The 23,984-nt window shown below is 43.8% G+C and overlaps 1 protein-coding gene and 1 long non-coding RNA gene across 2 annotated transcripts; both read right to left on the reverse strand.

Annotated features, from left to right (window-relative positions):
• Nucleotides 1-970: 970 nt before the first annotated feature.
• Nucleotides 971-6,067, reverse strand: LOC144106813 (uncharacterized). The gene is made up of 3 exons (XM_077639757.1): nt 6,037-6,067; nt 2,226-2,505; nt 971-1,142 (listed from the first exon to the last, which is right to left on the reverse strand). Exons 1-3 carry the CDS (start codon nt 6,046-6,048, stop codon nt 1,099-1,101), a joined length of 336 nt encoding a protein of 111 aa, XP_077495883.1. The 5' UTR covers nt 6,049-6,067; the 3' UTR covers nt 971-1,098.
• Nucleotides 6,068-7,004: 937 nt separating this feature from the next.
• LOC144106814 (uncharacterized) lies at nt 7,005-13,552 on the reverse strand. The gene is made up of 3 exons (XR_013309121.1): nt 13,473-13,552; nt 7,678-7,828; nt 7,005-7,544 (listed from the first exon to the last, which is right to left on the reverse strand). It is a non-coding gene; the product is annotated as an uncharacterized LOC144106814 (long non-coding RNA).
• Between the last annotated feature and the right edge of the window lie 10,432 nt (nt 13,553-23,984).

Here is a 23,984-nt window from a genome sequence, read left to right on the forward strand (position 1 = left end):
CCTAGACACTCAATAAGATTATTTCGCGCTAAAGAGAACGCAAATGAGACTGGACTCTATAAGCACCACTGAAGTTCTTCAGATCTTGTGCAATCAAGCATAAACCAACCTTTAGAGGAAGCCAAAGTGTCAATAAATGCCTTTGTACCTCCATTCTCAGTTGCATTTTTCAAAACCTTGATGGTTTTGAATCTAGTTTTCTGGATAATTTTTTTCATCAAACTCTAGAAAATGAATCAATGAAGTTTCACTGCATTTGCCATCACTACCTCACATTGAAGAAGCTTTCCATGAAGTACTCAATATTTCAGGATTTTCAAGGCTTTGCAAATGGCACTTCCAAAATCAATAGTTTTCAGTAGTGTTACTACAGCCTCTCAGTACTATACACTGAACTTGCATGTACAGCCGGCAGTAAAAGTTTACGGGATGTGGGTGTGTAGAAAAATCAATTCTGGGACCGTCACGTCTCGCGAGCCAACCACATGAAAGGACAGCACGTATGAGGGGCTGTGCATGCTCCATCCATTAATACCAATATCAGGAGGTGGCATGAAACAGCACTGCGATGAATCTGATCCTCAGCACTCACAATCATCAAACTCTTGCTGCCGACTGAGCCAGCAGCACCAAGTTCCAAGAAACACAAGCTTCCAAAGCTGCGTTTTGATGCGAGATTGACAGTAAAATACGCAACCAGCTGTCCTTCAAAGCGCATGCAGTTCTCAATTCTGTCAAGAAAATGAGCACCTTAGAGTGCACATATATATGTACCTCTCTTGACGCCAGAACCCGCCGGCAAGCAAGAAAAAAATGACCACAAAATTCCATCCAACCCCATCTTATGAGGCCTTCCCTACAATAATTTCAGGCCCAATAGCATCCCACCATTCCATTCAAAAACATATTTTGAAGACCTGTGCCCTGAACTGAAAGAATGGAGCCATGCACACATGGAACTTACTCTGTGACAGAACTGCCGTGTATGAAGGCAAGAGCGCCTCATCGCCTTTCAGGATGCACACATAGGCATAGATGTTGTGTACCACACACTTGGCTCGACCCAATTCTCGCTTCTCAGTCCAGGCGCTAAGTCTCTCACTTGGCACGTGCACTGAGAGGTTTTCCATTCGTGTCAGGTACTGAAAATGTAAAAGCAATCACATGAATTAGCAAAGAAGTTGCAAGAATGTTTGCGCACCTTTGAATTGGAGTCATCAATATTTACGTGCTGAAGATATAAGGCATCAGGGCTGGACTTTAGTGAGGAAGTTTCTAGGATAAAAAATTTATGACTCATGAAAAACTTACTAATAAAAAGTTACAACAGCGTGGATACTCGAGTAATTACATAAAAATCCCAATGTCTTTAATGCTGCAATTTCTAACCACTGCAGCACTTTGTACACAACTGTGTACATGACCGCCAGAAAATAGCAGTTAATTTTTTCACATTACAAAACGCTTTAATTAGGTCTAAATATACTGTTAAGGTGGAAAAACCCTTCCTTGAATTTAAATGATGAGTGCAGTCTAAAAGGATATGCCCACTTTGCACAACAACAGCCATACCAACAAGCTGTAAAGCTAAAAAATTTAATTTCTAGAAAACATTCCGAGACAGAATAGGTGACGAGAGCTGCTTGTGCTAATTTAATTAGTGAGGATGGACTATAACAAAATGCCAAGAAAAATTTATGATGGCCTAGCTCTGTTAAGCCAGGATATACGTAGCGTAAGCGCGGCGACATCTGGTTTGGAAGAGTTAATATATGAAAGGCGCTCATTCACTACATGCGTCCTTATTCACTGTTAAACCTGGAGCTGTCGTGGCGGAGTGGTAGCACCTCCGCCTCAAATGCCAAAAGCCCTGGTACGATCCCCAGCCTCGACACAGGGTTTTTTTATTGAGTGAGTGTGCAGGAGGGGTTGATCACGCGGTTGGCCACGTGGTCGGTCACATAGCGCGGAGCAGCTGCCGGTGACGTGGCGCCGTGGCTGGTCACATGATTGGTCACGCGGTTGGTCACGTGACCAGTCACGTGGTGCGGTTTCCAGAAGATGTGCAGACCGGCGAGGCGTGCGAGGCATGCGCGGCGGCGGCGCGCCAGCTGTGCGCCGTGTGATGTCACTTTCCCCCGCGCATGCGCAGCACGGCTCTCCAGGAACCACGCGAAACTGCTCAGCCTCGGCACAGAGAAAGGAACAAAGCGTTAGCGACTCACTCTGATGCAGAACAGGAGAAGGCACGACGACGCCACTCTTGACCATGGTCCCAGCTGCCTTGGAAGCTTCAGCTGGGCTTTTTTGCAGCTCCATTTCAGAAGCCCTGGCCATCATGTCATTTGCCTGATCAGACATCAACTGCTGCGTGAAATCCCCAGCATCTCTTCTTTCCTGGTTTTGCTTGAGCTGTTGAGTTGAACCCTTGATGTCGGGAGCAGCTACACCCGGCCTTTTCAGCAGCTGTTGTGCAGAGCCAGCGGTGTTGAAAACTCCCAGATCCTGAGAACAGACCGAAAGGCAGCAGTGTCTACACATCCAGTCCATATCTAAATCTGCTATCCCATACTGCCTTGGTCGGATTTGATTCTTCTTTTGGATTTGCTTATCACCAAAGTAAAGCTGTACTATTGGCACCCTTTGAATATACTTCTGCTAGGTGAGAAGAACAGTTGTCCTCACTTTTCACAACCTTTCGAGTCTTCCGGGCTGCCGCATCTGCTCCTGCTGTGCAACCCAAAAGCAAGCCATGTAGACAAAAGACATATGACCGGAGGTGTACATACAAAGCGCAATATTGCATGCTATGATTGTGATGCTACATTTGTAAGCGGACATCAATGATTTCCAAAACGAAGAGATGGAACAGTCCACCGCAAGTCCCCCCTGCAATGACACTCAGCTTGTGGGTGGGAGGAAGCTGGAAAGGGAGTGAAAATTAACATTCCTCCACTTTTGAACAGAGACAAGTCAGTCTGCCAAATGACAAGAGTGCATACTGTCATTTTTGGGGAGCCACCTCCTGTTCTGCCTTCTTCAAAAAGTGTGTCAGCAATTCGTTCAGCAACTGCTTACAGGCTCGGCCAAAACAATCCTGCAATGCAGACTATCCACATTACAAACATAGCCACCCGTTTACCTTGTTACCAAGGATAACCACGAACACTTTTGCAATAGGAAGCACAGGAGCATATGGCCCTGCAGAAATAATTTAGCCAAAGTAAAGTCTATATGTTGCAGCTCCTAAGAAAGCATTTCTTAAAGACTCATCTACCTGAAGCACCGAGTTTGTACACTCAAACCCGCCATCAATAATTTAGTCCCAAGAGTGAGCGCAATTTTTGGAGACAAAAGGTATTGAGTTTTGCAATTATTAACATTGCTTTCTACTTCAGTTGGAATCTGTGGAGCAGTGCACTAACACCTTCCGTGCTTATCCTCCTGGAAATTCCCTTTAGCATCATTCAAAAATTCGTTCATTCACAATTATGTGCCTCATTCCTTGGCGCAAAGGAAAAAATTTTTTTAAGGAGGAAGCTCACAAACGAAAGAGCCCAATTTTTTCGTGTGCTACACAGCTAGAACCATGGTGCCAAATGTTCATGACCATGTTATAATGGAGACCATACAAACACACTCAAAGTACCTTGACTTGTTAGTGAAGGCTTTTTGAGTTGGGTACCCTGTCAAGCGGGCACTTGTAAGGCCTTAGAAATTAAGGTCCTTTGCCCCAAAGGCGCGTCACGCGCATCTACATGGCAAAGCGTTGAGACCTTTGCGATAAAGGTCCGTAGCAATAAAGGCGGCCGTCAGCAGCCTTAAAGTTGCTTAAAGGAGCAACCCAGACGGCAGCGCCAGCTAGCGAGCTCAAAGAATAAAAAATTGACGCAATTTTTAGTTTTAAAAACGTAAAAAATACCTAATTTATCTTATTTAATGGTTAATAATGCATTACAGTGCAGTTAACCGTAGAGGAGGCTATTACTAAAGACATCCACACTGCTAAGAAAAGACGAACGCTTTTGAGCAGCCGCATCGACACACACGTGCTTGCGCATCTTGCTTTGCAGTTTTTTCTTCGTTTGCTCTTTGTTGTGTGCGTGTTTTGAGTTTGCTTGTGTGCACAAAGACACAAGCAACAAAGCACGCTTCTTGAACACGACGAGGAGCCGAACGGAAAAGTGCGCCTACCGTGGTCGGACCGAGAACGATGAAAAAAAAACGAAACTGTTTCAAAATATTCGTTTCTCACCGTCAGAACGCTCGTTTATTATCGTGATAGCTACTTTTTCCAACTTAAATGAAAGCACTCTTAGCTGAAGTGCTACCGTCTGCTTTAATTTCATAATGTTTCTAGCGCCGCTTCACACACAGCGGTGACTTTTGGCATTCACAGAGGCCGCGTTCTAGCTCCTTTGGATTTGCCATGTAGCAGCGTCGCTGCTCCTTTTCGGTTTTCCTCCTTTAGTGCAATAAGACAACTTTACGGCAAAGGCCGAAAAGAAGTCCCATGTGACTGGGGTATAAGTCTACTTAGGTAATATGGTACTTGCGAAGTATGTACAAAAGTTCCGGAATGAATTGTAAACCATGAGATTTAACATCCCAAAGCAGCAGCACATTGTCTATGAGGGACGCAGTAGTGAAGGGCTCTGGATTAATTTACACCACCTCAGGTTCTCCAACTTGCGCAGACATCGCAATACACAAAGGCACCTTTTGCGTTTCGCCTCAATCGAAGCATAGCCACCAATGCGGGAAATGGACCCAGAAAGATCGTGAGTGCCTACATGGACCAATGTTTATAAAAGGATGATTAGAAGAGGCAGTGCCACAAACACTTTAAAACCACTGTTACATGGAAACGTTTGCGTACAAGGTACTTTGCAAATGAGGATGAAACAGACCTCTTTCTGCAAATGAGAGGTCTATAGATCGTAATTCAAAACTTTAAACTTGTAGTTCACTGGCAACGAAACTAAGAAGTCTTCACTGATATTTAGTCTGTAAATAGTTTCCAGCCAACGAGGTTAAGCTTATACTGAAACAGACAGGAAGTATCTGTGAGCCCATGAAAGTGCTTTTAGTTGGCAGTATTTAGTCAACACATGAGCTTTCTTGGGATTAAAATTACGTTAGCTCTTTTGTTTGCTAGCTGCTTAAAAAAATACATTAAGGGAAAACATCTTGAATAGTGGATTCTTGGGATCTACTGTAGATCTTATATTTTTGAGTAATCAACTGTGATACAGACGCTGCACTGTTTGCAACAGCATCAAAGCAAACTGAAAATACAAGGTCTGCTGTTACAGGGCACTCTGAATCATCGTTTATGGGGGTTTAACGTCCCAAAGCGGCTCAGGCTATGCGAGACACCGTAGTGAAGGGCTCCGGAAATTTCAACCACCTGGAGTTCTTTAACGTGCACTGACATCGCACAGTACACGGACCTCTAGAATTTCGCCTTCATCGAAATTCGACCGCCGCGGGCAGGATCGAACCCGCGTCTTTCGGCCAACAGCCGAGCGCCATAACCACTCAACCACCGCTTCGGAACACTCTGAATCAAAATTTGAATTCCATCTGCTCAGGTTTGTCAAGGCACCCATCTATGACCCTCGTTAACTGACTCAGAGATTCTTAAGTGAGGATGGGATGCCACAAAGAAGTCAGCTATCTTCCAAGAGCTTCGTACCTACTCTTCAACTCCTCACTAGTGAAGAAGGTGCTATGTTCAGCCACATGCAAACTCAATACTAATGGCTACCCCAGTAGACATACTAAATGCAATGGCTTCCCAGACACCCTCGCTACCACTTTTGAGGGGGCCACATACATACACAATGCAGGATTGGCCCTGCACAAGACCACTAACAACCAACAGCTTACACTGCATCCCCTTTCTTAGAAGAATGGCCAGAGCATCAAATTTGGTGCTGGAAATGAAGTTGCTCTCTCTCCATCTGCTATCATCTTTGGTGACACGTGCCAAAAACCCTGGCATGCCACTCACACACAGAACATCACACATACGAGCCCTTGCATCCGCTAGAGACTCCTTCTTCAATGATGACGGAGCATCAACAGTCAGATGTTGCGGCCAAGAGATCGAGATTTCAGTCTTCCATTTTGATAAACCATCTGCAAGACAATACAGTAGTGTCTTAACCTGTACGGCATCACCTGAAAATTTCTGAAGAATACTGACAGTTCATGCATAATAGTACACATGTAAGTAGTCATCCAGAAAGCAGTCAGTGTCCACAACCACACAAACAACTAGCTAAAAATTTCAAACAACCATCAAACACAATCTATTTAAATGTGGGTGCAGTAACCTCACTGGGTGCAGCAACATAACATGAGCCTCACCTAGGTGAAGCTCGGGTTATGTGTGTGCACTTTTCTGGAGCTGGCGATTTCCATTTTGCACAACAGATGTCCTGAAGAGGATGCACATTACCCTTTTCACAAACTACTGAGCCAATGGTTTCGCTGCTCTGTCAAGGTTTAGAAAGTTCTCTGTGCAATGACAAAGCCATGCCAGGCAAGCAGTATGAACAGCGCAACAAGAATTTACCAACCCTTAAACCTCTCCTAGCAATTTCAGTTGCTAAAAAATTCAGAGACGACAAACAGCAAGATGTCGATCTTCAGCCACTTGCAATAGCCTTTCCAGTTCTGCCATAAACCCTTTCAGGCACCACTTGCCAATCCTCTTTCAGAAAACGTTTTTTTGTGTCTAAAAACTCAATGCCAGTCTTAAGAATGCCAACTAGGTTAGCAAGGCAAAACGCAAAATAGCTACTCCTTTGGAGGCATGTATTAAATTCCGTCCAGAGTTACACTAGATAGAAATCGTAACGTTGAGACACCCGGATCTGTCAAACGAGTAATTGGTGGACCACAGGATTACATCCTTTTTTAAATTGACACGATGCTAGAAAAGCAGGAAAAATATATTACAGCCGAAAAAAATATCTGCGGGAAAATGGCAAAGGACATGTCACCAGGATCACTGTTTTGAGAAATATTATTTACTGTGATCACTCGCAAAAAAAAAAAGGAGCCACGCAGCGAGGGAGGCTTCAGAGGGCACGGCACCTGGCCTAGCGACAACATGTCTAAGCGGACGTTACTGCTGTTGCAGGTTTTACCATGGATTTTCGTGAACGCTACATCGGTCTGCAGTCCGGACGAGGCATCGCTTTTCTTTACGCCTTATCAAGAGTTTGGGATTGATGGCATCCGGCTCGTGGATCGTCTTTCGTCGACGACAGTGACGTCATCAGTGGACCGGTTACAAAAGGAGCCACGCAGCGAGGGAGGCTTCAGAGGGCACGGCACCTGGCCTAGCGACAACATGTCTAAGCGGACGTTACTGCTGTTGCAGGTTCGTTATTTGCCTAATGCTACTACTTTTAGAAGCGATAACCGCTTTTTGTTAGCCCTGCCGTGCCCTCGAAGCTACCTGAATTTTTTGGTTGACTCTTGGTCTATGGTGTTGACACTGTTGGTTTCAGGAGATGTTGAAGAAAATCCTGGGCCCAAAACCGCAGAAATGTTGGAATTAATCATTGATAATCAGGCTTCATCAGATGCTAAAATGGATGCATTAAGAGCTGAAATGACCGAAATGAAAGAGAAATGCGAAAAAATGACCGCTACACTTACCGTGATTGCAGACTTGAACAAGCGAGTACAAAGCCTAGAATCCCTTGTTCGTCATCAGGCGGATAAGTTGGTAGAATATGAAAATAGAAGCCGATCCAATAACCTCTTGGTTTTTGGTATCGATGAGGACAAGGGTGAATCAGACAGCGACCTGAAACAAGCTGTTATTGAGAGTGTATTCAAAGGAACCTTGGAAGTACAAGTGAACTCGATCGACAAAATTCATCGTATTGGCAAGAAAAAAGACGGTAGTAATCGGCCGGTAATCATGCATTTTTATGATTCACGGGAAAAACAGTCTGTGATGCAAAACTGTGGCAAGCTGAAAGGCAGCTCGATAAGCATAAGTCAAGACTACGCTAAGGAAACTGCAGAAGTACGAAAAAAACTATGCCAAAGCAGTGAAAAGGAATGAGCAAACGGCAACAAGGTAAAAGTGGTACATGACAAGCTTAAGATCAACAATCATATCTACGTCTGGAATCGTGATAGAAATGAAGGGTGTCAAAAAGAGGGGAAATACTGGTAGCCAGGCATTGATTCAGTTGAAAACTTCAGAGAAGGCTTCTGACACGGATAGCGATTCTTCTCGGTCATAGCTCAGAATTCTACTTGTAAACGCCCGCAGTATCGCAAATAAAGTAAGTGATTTAGAGTATCTTCTAATTTCTCAAAACCCTGATGTATTGATGTTGACTGAGACATGGTTCCATAGTGCAATTAGTGACAGTAGTATTTTTCCTCCTGACTACAAGGTGTTTAGATGCGACAGGGATTCTAGAGGTGGTGGCGTGGCTATAGTTGTGAAAAGCACTATAAACGCAGTCGCTCTTGATTGCAGTCTCCCTGAAACGGTTTGGTGCAAGATCAGCTGTGCAGACATGTGGTATATATTAGGGACTGTGTATAGACCACCAGCCACCCCGCCAGAATTTTTGGATAGCTTGAATGAATTCCTTAGCTCCCATGTAAATGAAAACACAAGACTAATAATGGCTGGTGACTTTAATTTGCCGCATATTGATTGGGAAAGTCTATCAGCGGGTAATGTAGAAATAAGAAGCGCCAATAAAATGATGCAGATTATGTTTTCACATAACCTTAAGCAAATAGTTAAAGACTTCACAAGAGTTACACCAAAGTCCCAGTCATTGTTGGACTTGGTTTTCATGTCCGGTAGAATACCTGACTATACTGTACCAGTTGAAAATGGTTTATCGGATCATAAGATGGTTTGCTTGAATGTACCGCTGCACACAAGAATCTGTAAGCAAGCATATGTCGTGATGCATGTTAAGGATTATGGCCGTGCGAATGACACGTCTATCCTAGACGTTTTGGAAGAACAGTTTAATGAATTTGAAATAGCATCCAACCGCGAAAGTGTAGAAGAACTATGGAACCGTCTTAAAGGGATAATCAAATACTGCATAGATCATTTTGTACCCACACGTATAAAGAAATCAAAGCAAAGAAATCCATGGATAACTAGGCACACCATACACCTTAAGCGTAAGATAAAAAGACTAAGGAAGAAAAAAAGCAGGGCAATAGAACTTTCAATAACCAAACAAATGTTAAAATCTGCTTTGCTGGAGTCGAAGAAAACGTTCTTCAATAAAACGCTTACAAACTTCCTCAAATGCTCGCCACAAAAGTTTTGGCGATACTTCACAGATAGAAAGAATTCAATAGAACAGATAGTGGATGGCAACGTAGTCGTGAAAGAAAAAAAAGATATTGCAAACGTACTTAATAATTTCTTCTAATCAGTTTTTACCAAGGATAGATGTGATGCAGACGATGATCCTTTAGACTGCACAATACAATACCCAATGGAAGACCTAGGCATTAAAAGGGAGGGCGTGTTCCAGCATTCGCTTACGTTGGACGCAAAAAAATAGTGTGGCCCAGATGAAATACCATCGGCATTTCTTCAACGGTACGCTGAATGGATGTCGTATTATTTGCAGCTTTTATTTGAAAAATCTTTGCGAGATCATTCAGTACCTCAGGACTGGCGCGCTGCCACCGTCATTCCGATATTTAAAGGTGGCAATAGGCTATGTGCAAACAATTATAGACCAGTCTCGCTGACTTCTGTGTGCTGTAAAGTCCTAGAGCATGCAATAGCAAAACATATTCTGTATTTTTTATACAAAAACGATTTATTATGCCCAGTTCAGCACGGTTTCCGATCTGGCCTTTCGACCGTGACACAGTTAATCGAAACTGTACATGACCTTTGTAAAGCTATAGATGAATGCCAACAGATAGATATTGTGTGTATAGACTTTGCGAAGGCATTTGATAAAGTTGTACATCATAAATTACTTTCCAAATTGAGAAGCCTAGGAATTAGTGAACCTATAGTATTGTGGATTCAGGCATATTTAATGAATCGTTACCAAAAGGTTAGAATCGGTAACAGTGAGTCGGGGAAGTGTGCAGTTGTGTCAGGAGTGCCGCAGGGGTCTGTTTTAGGCCCGCTATTGTTTTTATTGTATATTAATGATATTCCTTCTAACATTGTTCCGCCCGTAAAAATTAAACTGTTTGCCGATGACTGCTTAATTTACTCGCGTTTAGCCTGCGCTGAAGATCAGATTGAACTAAATAGATGTCTACAATCATTAAATTCGTGGTGCCAAAGTTGCGGCATGGTAATTAACTTCAAAAAATCCACATACACTCACGTAAGTAAAAACAGAACCTTATCAGATTTGAATATAATATAGGAGAAAATGCCTTGGTCGAAGTACCGAGTTTCCGATACTTAGGGGTGACAGTGACGCAAAATCTAGACTGGAGTTTTCACATTGATAATATCTATTCAAGAGCTTACCAAAAGCTCTGCTTTCTTAGGAGAAAACTACCAGATGCGACTCAAGAAATTAAATTGGTCAACTATAAAACGTTTATACGACCAGTTCTGGAATATGCAAATGCTGTGTGGAGCCCACACCAAAAATGCTTAAACAAGAAGGCGGAAAGAATTCAGCGCATTTCAGCACGTTTTATATGCTCCAAGTATCGCCGTACTGACTCAGTTACAGAGATGATGCAGCAGTGTGAACTGGAAACGCTGGAAATTAGAAGGATAAAACATCGACTCAAACTTTTTTTCCAGATAATGCAAGGAGCATTAAAAATAAATAAAGAACATTATGTGAAAGCGCCTCTAAAACGTGGTTCCCGAAAAAACCACAGCAGGGTACTACAACCTATTAACGCACGTACAGATGTATACCGGTATTCCTTTTTTCCTAATGCTATCGAATTATGGAACAAACTGCCAAGTGATGTTGTGGAGAGTGCGAACGTGCAACAATTTGAGCTAGGTGTCGATATGTTTTTGAGAAATGGAGTACAAAGTTTGAATTCTGATTCGTGATTGCTTATTGAAGTGCTTATGAAATGTATTTGTTTTTGTCCCCTCCCTGTAATGACCCTCATGAAGGGTTAACAGTATGACCAAATAAATAAATAAATCATGAAAAATCATCTCAGTTGCAAATATCAAGAAAGTTCGATTCCCCTGAAGCAAAGAAATTGCAGCAACCTGTGGCACCCTCCCTGAAAAACCTGTGCATTCACAATGTGCACAACTAGGTATGCAAAGGCACCTAAAGGGTAAAATACACCCTCTGTAACAAGCAGCATCTGCCTCTCTCATTACATTCACATTCATGCAAAATCAACCTGTGCACTTTCAATCAGGGACTGCACAACAATAACAATGAATACATACGTTACTAAGAAAACAAACAAAAACAAATTAGGCCACAATGCACCAGATGCATGCATCTTGCAGTATGACTTCCTCATTCCAGCTAAAAATTTTCCCTTGTGATGTCAACATAGTCTGCTAAGGTCACTTTCAAACACCGATTTTGATGTATTTTAGGTTTTAGTTGCAATCTGGTAGCATCACTGTTTGAAGTCGCTACAGTGTGTTCCTACTGAGGAATGAATGGAAGTGTCTGCGGTGCAGCTTCACACAACTGTACAGCCAAACTCTTCAACTTTGGTGGCACTTTGAACCATTTGTAGGCATTGCACAGTCGCACCCATTGTGGAAAATGCATCTTAACATGTCTACTGGATCATGGGTCACAGGCAGGTCATGTCATTTATCCATGCTATGCGGCAGATTTTATTGTGAAGCCTAAGGAGGAGGATCTCAGTATAAAATCTCTCTAACATGAGGCTTCATGGGACCTAGTACTAGTGGCCATACAGCAGAAAAAAATGATGTGAACCTCTGGTGACCAATGATGCAGTGAATGCATTAAGTGTAGAAATGTCCTTAGGAAAAGTGAACTATATGTTTGCCTTCACAATATGGGGTCCCATTAGACCAAATGTCCTGATGGGGAATTTAGGAGCGACGTCAGAACCTCATAACTGTTCTATGGAGACCTGAAACAGTGCTCCAAGAAACACCTTGGGGGGGGGGGGGGGGGGGGGGGGGGGGGGGGAGTGCATCTTTTATGCATTACAGTTCCTTTGTGCATTTGTGTGTGATTTGTTTTCCACACATTACAGTTCTTTTTTGACATAAGGAAGACTGTGTTGAGTTTTGAACTTCATGTATATGCATGTTGTTTGCTACGAGCGTGTGTTTTGTCTCTATGAATTTCCTGTACGTATGCATCTACATTACTTGTTCATGTGTTGATGTTGAAGTTTCATGAATGATTTTATCTTCTACAAGCAAAAGAGTACATGTTGCATTGTAAGTTATGGTTCCAGTTAAGTGAGCTGTCTTGGGTCTTGCCGTTGTGTATGTGTATTTTGTAACTGGACAGTGTCACGTAAATTAAGGTTATAAATACCAGTGTCTTCGTCAAATAAAGACTTGCAGACAAAGCAAATTTACACTACCAATGTAACCACAAATACGTCAAAAGCTGGGCACAATCAAGACGTCCAAAATGCATGTTATTACATGGTGCATGTCATAAGCAAGTAACAACAAATCAATGCTGCGCTGCAGTTGAATTAATCACTACAGATCACCACATCCATGAAAATTCAAAACACGAAGTGAAAATAATGAAAGGAGTGTTGTTGCATCAATTACGAAGTGAGACCGGAGGATACTTAGAATGCGTTTACAGGGTGTGCACAGTGCATGTAATCGGCCATGAGTTATTCAAAGGAAATCAATGACGCAACACTGCCGCGGCTTGCTTGAGCTAGTCTTTATCTTTATACATCATAAACAACACAGGAATGCCAGAATGATGCCGAAGTTACACCGCAATTAAAGCTAAACACTTTCAATAAATCACAATCGCTAAAGAATTCAATATTGTTGCGGGAAAGAATATATTTACAGCTATATGTACACAAACGAAGTAACAGCTACGAGCGGCACTCAGAACACAGCCAGAACTTCGTTGTCGTCTTCGTCCATTCGTTAACTCGCTCAATGTCGTTGTCATCGTCTACCCGCTTCCATATAGAGGAAAATTAACGAAATCTGCGCTCTTGATCGTATCAGTCAAGAAAGACCGGTGGCATCAGTTTTTCAAGCGACTGAAACAGAGAAAATTCACTTCAGATACTATAGAAAAGGTCTATGCATTTTGTGTGGCAAGTTCTCTCTGCATTTATGGCCGCGGTTGGTTTTTCGAGCAGCAGTTTCTGAACCGTGGGCACTCGGTGTGTGATAGAGAGACCGCAGGCGGCCCGTGTTCTGTAGCGTGGAAATGGCTCAGGATAAACTGAACACGACTCGCGCGGTATTTGCGAAAATTTAGCGAACAGAATTCGCCAGCGCGACTCACCTTGGCAAACCGGCGCGTCGTGACGCTGTGACCTTCGCCGCCTCTTTTCATTGACACAGAATCGAATTCTTGGAGCAGGCTGGCAGGGTTCGTGGTCCCTGAAACAATGACAACACCCACACACAATATAAGCGCTATTGGCGCCGATGTGACGCCGCTGCGAGCTTCAAAGGTTAGAACGCGTCGCTAATGAACCGCACCGCTTTCGACGACAGCGGCAGAAATCTTCGGACAAAGAGCCTGGGCGACACATGTGGTCCGAATACATGGTTCGAGCGGTCTTCTGCATTAGCCGGCATCCGCAAGAACGTGAGGCAGTAGAGTACAGCCGAACGCGGACACGTTCATCCCAAACTGTACAACACGCGATTTGATACACAGCTACCACGCGCGCCATGTGCGAAACCGCGTGACCACGTTGTATTTTTTTTTTTTGGCCGGGGTTATCACGTGACCATAACAAAGTAGCGGCAGCCGACTGACGGAGCCATAGAGCTACTACTAAGTTCTGTCAGTTTCGTGGTTTCGTTCTGCGCACGGTGGTTTCCTGCTCAGCAACTTGCGCCGAAGTACCGCCGCGTCAGCACTTACAGAATGTTAAGCGTATCAGTGCGAGGCATCGACAGCGTCTCACTGATTTCACTTCCAATCAAATGGGCACCTAGCCCACCTCGGCGCTGACAGCAAGGGTTCAGTGAACTAGAACATATGCAGTGTTGTGCGTTTTTATCGTGAACACTTTAAAAAATTTCCCCGCCTCAACCGCTGGCTCATGCCGTGAAACTGCACACAGAGCATGCGTATTATGGTCACTTTTGCATCGTAGTAAGTTTCACAACGGTGCTTACTTGGTTGAGCCGTGCATGATGCGAATACGTAATCGTCTACGTAGAGATCGGCAACCAAAACCCGCAGACGACGCTTTTTCGCTGAAGGGCGGCAGTGGCGCCATCTGTTTTGGGCAGTGGAAACCGTCACGACAAGGCCGCCGAGGCGAGCATTGCAAACAATATTCTTTAAAAGGTAAAGCCTCGTTAAATCATTTGTTCTGATGTTTTTCCGCTTAATTAGTCGAAAATGTTGTAAGCGCTTCAGTAGAAGCAGACGAAACGACAGGAACGGCATATTCAAACGGCCCGCGCTCCTTGCAAAGCACACCTCGACGACCTTGTCGGGACGCTTTGCGCTACCGCAAACAGATGGCGCCACTGCCATTTTCAGCGAAAAAGCGTCGTCTGCGGGTTTTGGTTGCCGATCTCTACGTGGACGATTATGTTTTCGCATCATGCACGGCTCAACTAAGTAAGTACCGTTGTCAAACTTCCTACGATACAAAAGTTACCATAATACGCAAGCTCTGTGTGCAGTTTCATCGCAAATGAGCCAACGGTTGCGGCGGGGAAACTTTTGAAAGTCTTCACGATAAAAACGCACAATACTGAACAGTGGCTCGAGCGGAGGCCCGGCTCACCGTTCGCCGCGTGCCTCCTTCCGGAGAAAGTAGCGGCTGCGCTGTCGTCGCTGGCACTTGAAGCGAGCGCGCTCGTCGTCTGCTACTGCGCACAACGCCTGCTTTCTGCGCATTGCTTCGCATTGCTTCCGTCGCGGCACCTCGCCTCTTTCGTGCCTTATTCTGCGTCAGTGTCTTGATGATGCCGCCCAAGCGGCGGTTAAACCACTGTTACGCGCCAGGCTTCACAACTGGGTACGCAAGAACAGCCCAAGAGCAGAAGTTATCTCTTTTCAAGGCTCCCGAAGATGAAACCCAAAAGCTTGTTTGGCAGCGAAATCTGCGCAGGCTTGACATGCCGCTTGGCCCCGATTGTGCAGTTTGCGAACTCCACTTTGAACCGCACATTATTTTCAGGGATTATGTCAACGTTATAGATGGAAAGGAAGTCAGATACCCGAGGGGGACTGCAAAGCTCGCCCCTAATGCAGTTCCAACCCTTCTTGCGAACTTGCCCGCCCATTTGAGCAAGACAACTCCGACTCCAAGGCTTCAAAGAAAAAGACGGCAGCAAGAGGAGCCGTGCGATACCAGATGTAAAGTTCGGACCGCGATCAAGAGAGAGATCATGGTGCGGACGTTGCAGTGGGCAACGAAGAATGCGAAGGTGTTGCCTCAACGGACAAAGTTGTTAATGTCGGCGACCTGCGTGGACTCACACCTCCTTCGAAATCGTGGGCGCTGCATGAGTACCCTAGATATACCGGAGTGTGCTACGTGTGCTGTGCACTAAATGCTGCGACGAATGAAATTACTGTCGCAAGAGCAGTATTTTTCGAAACTGAGGCCGAAAGCACCGTGACGTGCAAGGTGCATCTTTTGGGCAAGCTAGTAGAAGAGAGTAATATTGTGTCATTTCAACAAGCTGAAGATGTCCTAAGGAGGGCAGCTAGTATTCCGATTTGTTGCGGAGCAGCAGAAGAGTCGCCGGTATCGTTGGAATTGACGAAAGGTCTTTTCGCACAAACAAACTAATGGAGGCATCTACTTCAGCGTGAATTGCGTTGGGAAAGCACCAAAAGAAGGTGAGCACAAGGTGAACACAACTGTTCTGCTAAAGTTTAATTTGAGGGAGAAAAATTGTTTTTAGCGCAACACAGCGCCTTGTCTCGACCTGTATACAGAAGGCATTGTGTTCTCTATTGCTCTAAAAATTTTCCACCCTCAAACATATGAACGAATTAACTTGCCGTCAAATTAGCACCGCTCAACTTAGTTTGTGACATGACTTTAACAGGTTCAGTGAAATTTTAAGGCAATTCGTCATTTATAGTGCATGCGTCAAGGTATCTAATATTAAAGAATAATTCCGCGTTGCGTCTAGCTGGAATAGCTTTAAAAAAAATCTCAGTCTCGCTGGCAGCAGTCACTATCTATTTTATTCCATTTCAGGAGAGAGAAAGTGTGTGTGTGTGTGTGTGTGTGTGTGCGCGTGCGTGCGTGCGTGCGTGCGTGTGTGTGTGTGTGTGTGTGTGTGTGTGTGTGTGTGTGTGTGTGTGTGTGTGTGTGTGTGTGTGTGTGTGTGTGTGTGTGTGTGTGTGTGTGTGTGTGTGTGTGTGTGTGTGTGTGTGTGTGTGTGTGTGTGTGTGTGTGTGTGTGTGTGTGTGTGCGTGCGTGTGTGTGTGTGTGTGTGTGCGTGCGTGCGTGCGTGCGAGTGTGTGTGTGTGTGTGTGTGTGCGTGCGTGCGTGCGTGCGTGCGTGCGCGTTGATTGTGAGAAGGATCCGAAAGTGTTCGATTAGGCTCTTGTAATACATAGCATTTATGTCTGTGAAGTGTTTTGATTCGTATCTAAAATTACATTGTCTTTTTCCAGGGCAACCTTGCTTACGTTGCAAATATCTACGTAAATCTCTGCAAACAAGAAAATGTCGCCTGCAGAAAAGGCTTCCCAAGCCTAGTTGCAAGACATCCCGCCGACTCCGAGATGTAAATATGAAGATCAAGAGGCTAGAATCCAAAGTTGAGATCTTGAGCGAAAGCATTTCAGGGATGAAAAATGAAACTGCAGCCACAAGCGAGAAAATTCTGCAAGTCAGGTTAGAACACTTGTCTCCAAAGCAGCAACTAGCTGTAAGGCAATGTCTTGTGGCTGCGAAGCGAAAGAACACACGAAGAATGAATTTCAACAAGGAATGGATGCTCGAGTGTATTCTGCTAAAAATGCTTAGTCCCAAACTCTACTATTACATTCGGAGACAAAACATTTTAGTACCTCCAGGAAAGACGACAATACGGATGTACATGTCAAACTACAAGGGGAGCTTTGGATTTAATGAAAAGATGCTTGAAACATTAAAACAAAAGACATCAGGGATGGACCCCTTCAAGTGCCATGGGGGCTTAGTAATTGACGAGATGAATCTCTCGGAGCATCTCTCTGCTGACACAGCGGGTAAGGTTGCTGGTTTCGTCGATCTCGGGCCCTACGCACCAAAAGGAGAAAACCATGTCCTTTCCAACCATGGCCTCGTGGTGGTGTTTGTGCCTCTAACTGGAAGGTAGATCCAGATCTTGGGCACATTTGCGACAAACACCAATGTGAAAGGACATTTATTGTAAAAAAAAAATCATTCTCAAAGCTGTCATGCTAGCAGAAAAAGCACGATAATTTGTTGATTACATAACTTGTGATGCGGCACCCTGGAACCGCAAGATGTGGAAAATAATGGGGATAAAAGGAAATTCACAGCAAATATCAGGGAAAGGACGCACCCAGTGGACGATACAAGATTCCTCCATTTTTTCTCCGATTTTCTTCATTTGATGAAAAATATTCGCAATAGACTGCTACATACAAGCTTCAACACACCAGATGGAATGGTATGCGTACCTCTGCATTAGAGAAGAGCATTTTGTGCATTTTTATCAGTTGCATATTATATGCAAGTTTTTTAATAACTACTAATAAAGTATGTGCTTTTACTTCAGGTATCACTGGAGCCACTTCGGAAAGCTTTCGAGCTTGACTCCAATAATGTCACCATGAAGGCAATGCCTCGGTTAACTAGGACACACCTTGAGCCAAACAACTTTGAAAAAATGAGAGTCGCCTAGGCTTTTCATTTATTCAGTTCCGAGTCATTGAGAGGCCTTCAGCTCTTCAAGGCACAAGTAGAAACCAACTGTGGAAAAATTGATGCAACACAAAAATTTTTCAGGTTTGTACTTTGGATTTTTATAAAATATACCTATATATGAACTGATGCTTCGAAGGTGTCTTTGAAACTTAAATTTATTGCTATGATTTCCATCCTTAAGTTTTCAGTCTAATGGTATTTTCACTGGAAACTGTTTTCTTCTGGATTTTTATTTGTTTTCTGTTTGTTTTCTTGTGCAGGAGAATGCAGTCACTGATCGAAATCATGACGTCACGCTTCCCTGCCGAAGCCCTGAAGCCAAATTCGCCGAAATTACGAGAGCTTGAGGATTTTTTAGATTTCTTAAACCAGTGGGAGAAACATGCAGACACAAAACACTTTTTAAGTTCCTCAACAGCAGAAGGCCTCAGAGTGTCGATTAACAGCACTTTAGAGCTTCGGAAATATCTCACTTCCGAAGTAGGATACACTTATATCATGACATCTCGTCTCTGGGATAACCGTACGGATGCATGAGGATGGGTACGCAATGGTAATGGGTGGATGATACCAGTGTCTCTCTTTTAAGTCCACATAGAAACTCAACCGACTCAACATTGAAGACTGCCAGTAAGTTCCGCGCTGGATGAAACGACGAGGTCGTACACATGTCGTACATGAATGCGAAGAGTCCGTCATAATCGTTCTTGCGTTGGCTCGCCAAGACTGACATGTAGGAAGCGCTTGCGCTATGTCAGTGCTATCCATGGGCCAGTGATTTTGCGGCAAGTTTAAACGCATATCGATCAGAGCAAGAGCAGCGCTCGAGAAAATGGTTTACGCCGTGCATCTCTTCGTGTCGATCGCTTGCTGCTCAAAAGGCTAAGGCTGCATTTACACTACTACCGTTATACAACGAGTCATCCGAGTCGCGAGTTCAAAGCGAACGCAGAACAAATGATTCCGGTGCCATTCGATGACTTCCACTTTCTTCTTGACTGCGCAGCTGTTCCACATCGCATATAAAAAGGCAGCAACACCACTGGCAGCGACAGAGACAATGGGAATACGGACCGCAAAACTGCAGCGTAAATAGACCCTTTTGGAAAGGAAGAGGTGCCTGTTGCACACAACTGCAGCTAGTTCCGCCGTCAATAATTATGCAGGGGCCGTCCGGCAGTCGAATTGCGACAACGTCTGTATCGGCGCTTTATATCACGTTACGAAGAGATCGCGACCTCATATTCCGTATCGGGCGCAAACAGACTTCCTTGCGCTTGTGAACAAAGTAATGCTCACCTTCGTTATCTCGGTCGTTTTTCTTCTGCACGACCCTCGTTTGACCTTGTGGCCGCGAAAATTCGGGACGATGCGCGAATAAAAATTTGTCTCCGTTGTATTTTTTTTCGGGCGCGACGTTCGGGAGGGTATTTTTCAAAAATTGTGAGGCCCGCGATTTACGTTTTCTAGGGTGGGCGATTAATCGATCAGTGGTTTTGACATAATCGATATTTTACCTAAATGAGAGGGGGGAGGGCGATGACTCGGGATATTAGGGGTACTCGGATAGCAGCTAGCTGCTTCCAATAACAGCATGATCTCCGTCATAGGCGCACTCTCCTCCAAGCCAAGGTCAGAAACATATATCCATAAAATTACGGAGGGCACTTAGGGCTAATAATAATTGTTCTTTGGGGGAAAGGAAATGGCGCAGTACCTGTCTCATATATCGTTGGACACCTGAACCGCGCCGTAAGGGAAAGGATAAAGGAGGGAGTGAAGGAAGAGGTACCGTAGTGGAGGGCTCCGGAATAATTTCGACCACCTGGGGATCTTTAACGTGCACTCACATCGCACAGCACACGGGCGCCTTAGCGTTTTTCCTCCATAGAAACGCAGCCACTGCGGTCGGGTTCGAACCCGCGACTTAGGGCTAGTCATATGCTCTGAGTGCGAGAGCATTGTCTCATCGTGCGTTCTTCTGCGAGGCTAATTACAGATTCCTTCCTTTCGAATGACACACCTATATACTCATTAGCATACAGTCGTGACAACGCATAATATAGGTGCTTATTCGCCAAGAAGCAACGTGGTTCTAAAAAGAGGAATTTGACCGTGCCTGCCATGACATTTTGCTTAAATATCCTCGAACATGTCTGTGTTGGTGTCGTAACATTAAAAACGGTTAAAATTGTTAAAGGGTTAAATTGGCAGCGAGAGCCTGGAAGTTGAAAAGGAATACGTCTACTTAGGGCAGGTAGTGACAGCCGATCCGGATCATGAGAGGGAGATAACCTGAAGGATAAGAATGGGGTGGAGCGCATATGGCAGGTTCTCTCGGATCATGGGTGGCAGTTTACCAATTTCCCTCAAGAGAAAAGTGTACAACAGCTGTATCTTGCCGGTACTCACCTACGTGGCGGAAACATGGAGGCTAACGAAAAGAGTTCAGCTGAAGTTAAGGACAACGCAGCGAGCCATGGAAAGAAAAATGATAGGTGTAACGTTAAGAGACCGGAAGCGGGCAGAGTGGGTGAGGGAACAAATGCGGGTTAATGACATCCTAGTCGAAATCAAGAGGGAAAAATGGGCTTGGGCAGGGCGTGTAATACGAAGGCAGGATAACCGCTGGTCCTTAAGGGTAACGGAGTGGATTCCGAGGGAAAGCAAGCGTAGCAGGGGGCGGCAGAAGGTTAGGTGGGCAGATGAGATTAAGAAGTTTGCAGGCAAAGGGTGGATTCAGCTGGCAAAGGGTAGGGTTAATTGAAGAGACATGGGAGAGGCCTTTGCCCTGCAGTGGGTGTAAGAAGGCTTATGATGATGATGATGATGATGATGAAAATGGTGTGCGCATGGTAACTGTACCACATATCTGGTTGTTAACCGGGAGCACAGACATAACTGCGGTTAGAGCATCCGTGAGCGGCAGGGCATGCCCACTGTTACCGATAATTTTCACTGTTTAGAGCCGCTCTGCCATCATCATCATCGTTTATTATCCCTTAAGGGCCCTGGGTTGGGCATTACATAAGGGGGGATAACAAGTACAGTAATCACGTGATCATATAAAAGCGAATAAAAACCAGAGAGGCAAGTAACGTCACACATTCTTATGAAACCATGGTTATTGAAAGAGAAAAACGAAAAAAAAGACGAAAAGAACACCCATGCGATTAGTTTTCGCATATCTTTACAAATCGATACAAAGGTTTACATGCACAATTAATATAAAAACAGAAAAGAAAAAAAGAGATACAAGACAAGGCAGAAAATATGACATATACATGGGCGTAAGGAACAGCTACAAAGCAAAATTCGCGTTTGGCATCTGAGCAAACCTGCAAATGTTTGCTGATAAAAAGATTATTTGGCAAAGTGAGCTGATATTAGCTGCCTGAATTTAATAACACCAGTAAAAACGTAATAACACCAGTATTCGCGGATTTGAACTTCAAGCCTAAGATATTAAATTATTGGCTTATGCAGATGATGTGGCCATTTTTTGTAGCAACCATGGAGAGCAGCACAGAGCATGTGATGTCGGATTTGTTATGTGCAGGCCTTTGGTATGGATACTAGACATCAGCAACTAGGTGCATGAGTGTAAAATGACCACATGTCCCTTCCAGATACCCATATATGTGTTGCTCTCGATAAGTACCAAGATAACGATGACTTTTGGAAGAAAAAAATTAAAGGAATGTCGACACGTACACAGAAATGGTCAGGTAGGGACCTATATATATATATATATATATATATATATATATATATATATATATATATATATATATATATATATATATATATATATATATATATATATATATATATATATATATATATATATATATAAAATATATACAATATATTCTTGGTTTTAAAAGTATGGTATTTGCTCAAAGTCTTTCGATCGTGATCTCGACTTCGCATTCAAGAGTTCCATCGTCTATTTGCATTTTTTGTTCGGCAGTCCTAACGGGAGAGGATTAAGCGTGATAATTTCTTTGTACGTTTGGGAAAAGGCGTCTTGCATTGCCACATTAACTTCTACCTATTTAGGCATGGTGTCAAGATTTACGTTTTGTTTCCGAGATCAGTGCGACCCTTTTCTGCGGACTTTGATGCAAGTGAGGTTTTCTTCAGCTATGCCATGTTATGTTGTTGCCACTGAAGACTGACTGCGATACAGTGCAAGGCACGCAATTTTTGAAAAAAAGTGATCTTTGCTTTCCGGTTTCAGAATTATCGTTTCAGTTTGGAGTCTTCCTCGAGCCAATTGTACCGATCTTTGTATATATTGAGGGTCAAGGAAGAAATGTTTTAAAAAAGGTGCGGAAAATGGTGGTGTGATTGGATGTGCACTTTTTCTTCAAGTTGCACACGGCTACGCTGCCAGTGAAAACATATGGATGGAGGAGAAGGGATTGTTTTAAAACAAAAACTTTACTACTTCAGCCAGCGAGCCATTTCGGCTCGTCGCGACGCATGTCATATATGCCGTGGCCCATGAACGACCTTGAGTCGCCGTTGTCTAGCAAGGCTGCAGCCGTTGCTTATATTCGGCAACATGAACGAACATATAGAAGACCTGGATGGGTATACCGATTCGACAGGAAGCACGCTGCAGGACATGTGTGACAGGCATGATTTAGTTGTATGCAACGGTATCGAGAAGTGTGAAGGGCTTATAACATGGGAGGCAGGGAGTCTGCACTCGACGATAGATTATGCACTAATGTCACAGAGGATGTATAATAGATTAGGGGTAATGAGCATAGATGAACATGGTTCCAGAGGTCTAGGTAGTGACCACAAGCATTTCAAGTTGAGTTTCAGAAGAGAAACCAATGTAGGGCTGAAGCGAGATGAGCAATCAGAGGGTAATTTTTACTCAGAAAAGCAATTGGAAGCAGGAGCCAAACAAATTGAGAGAGTAATTTTTGAGGATAGTGGAACAGAATTGACTTATACCAAATTAACTCGATTACTGGAGCTAGAGGTGGCTAGGGTGCAAGTAAAGCTAAAAGGGAAAAGACGCAAACCCAAGAATTGGTGGGATGAGGAGTTCAAGAAGGCGATAGAGAAACATCAGGAAGCGCCCAGGAACACATATATTACAATTAGAGGGTGAACAAGAAGTTGAAGTGGACAGAAAATGAGGTACCTTGATAAAGTGCAGAAGGGAAGCATCCTATTTTATTCATGAGAAAATTAGAAGAAAGGGGTCCCCAATGGATGTCAAAAGTAAATAAAAAGGATAGAAAAGCAGCTCAAAAATTCTGGAATTCTCTAGATGCAATGAGTAACAAGACTAGGCTAAAGCAAATGTTGATTTTTACAGATCAGGGTATTCTACTAGAAGGGGATGAAGCGATACAACACATAGGAACAAGGATGACGGAAAAATTAAAAGAAAGAAATGTTGCACATAATTTATCGAAAGAGGATAGACCGATTACAGCAATAGCTTTACTTGAGCAAGAAGAGTGGGAAAGGGCAGAGAAGAAGGTTCCTAGTGGCATATCACCAGGACCAGATGGTATACCGATTATGTTAATTAAGAAGCTAGGACCAAAATACAAGCGAATATTAATACAGGGAGTGAATAAAATGATAGTGGATGGGAAAGCCTCCGATGAATGGCTATTAAGTAGAATGAACATCATATATAATGGAAAGGCGGACAAAGCTGACGTAACTACCGTCCAATAACAGTGACATCTTTGGTTTACAGGGTGGTGACGCAAATTATAAAGGTCAGATTGCAGGCTTGGGTGGAGAACGAGGGGGCGCTACAGGAGCTACAAAATTGGTTCCGGAAACAAAGGAGGTTGGAGGACAATCTGTTTTCATTGCCACAGTGTATAGAGATTGCTGAAAAGGAACAAAGGCCCCTATGGCTAGCATTTCTGGATATTAAG

This window comes from Amblyomma americanum, chromosome 10 (assembly GCF_052857255.1).
Source record: "Amblyomma americanum isolate KBUSLIRL-KWMA chromosome 10, ASM5285725v1, whole genome shotgun sequence".
NCBI classification, from domain to species: domain Eukaryota; kingdom Metazoa; phylum Arthropoda; class Arachnida; order Ixodida; family Ixodidae; genus Amblyomma; species Amblyomma americanum.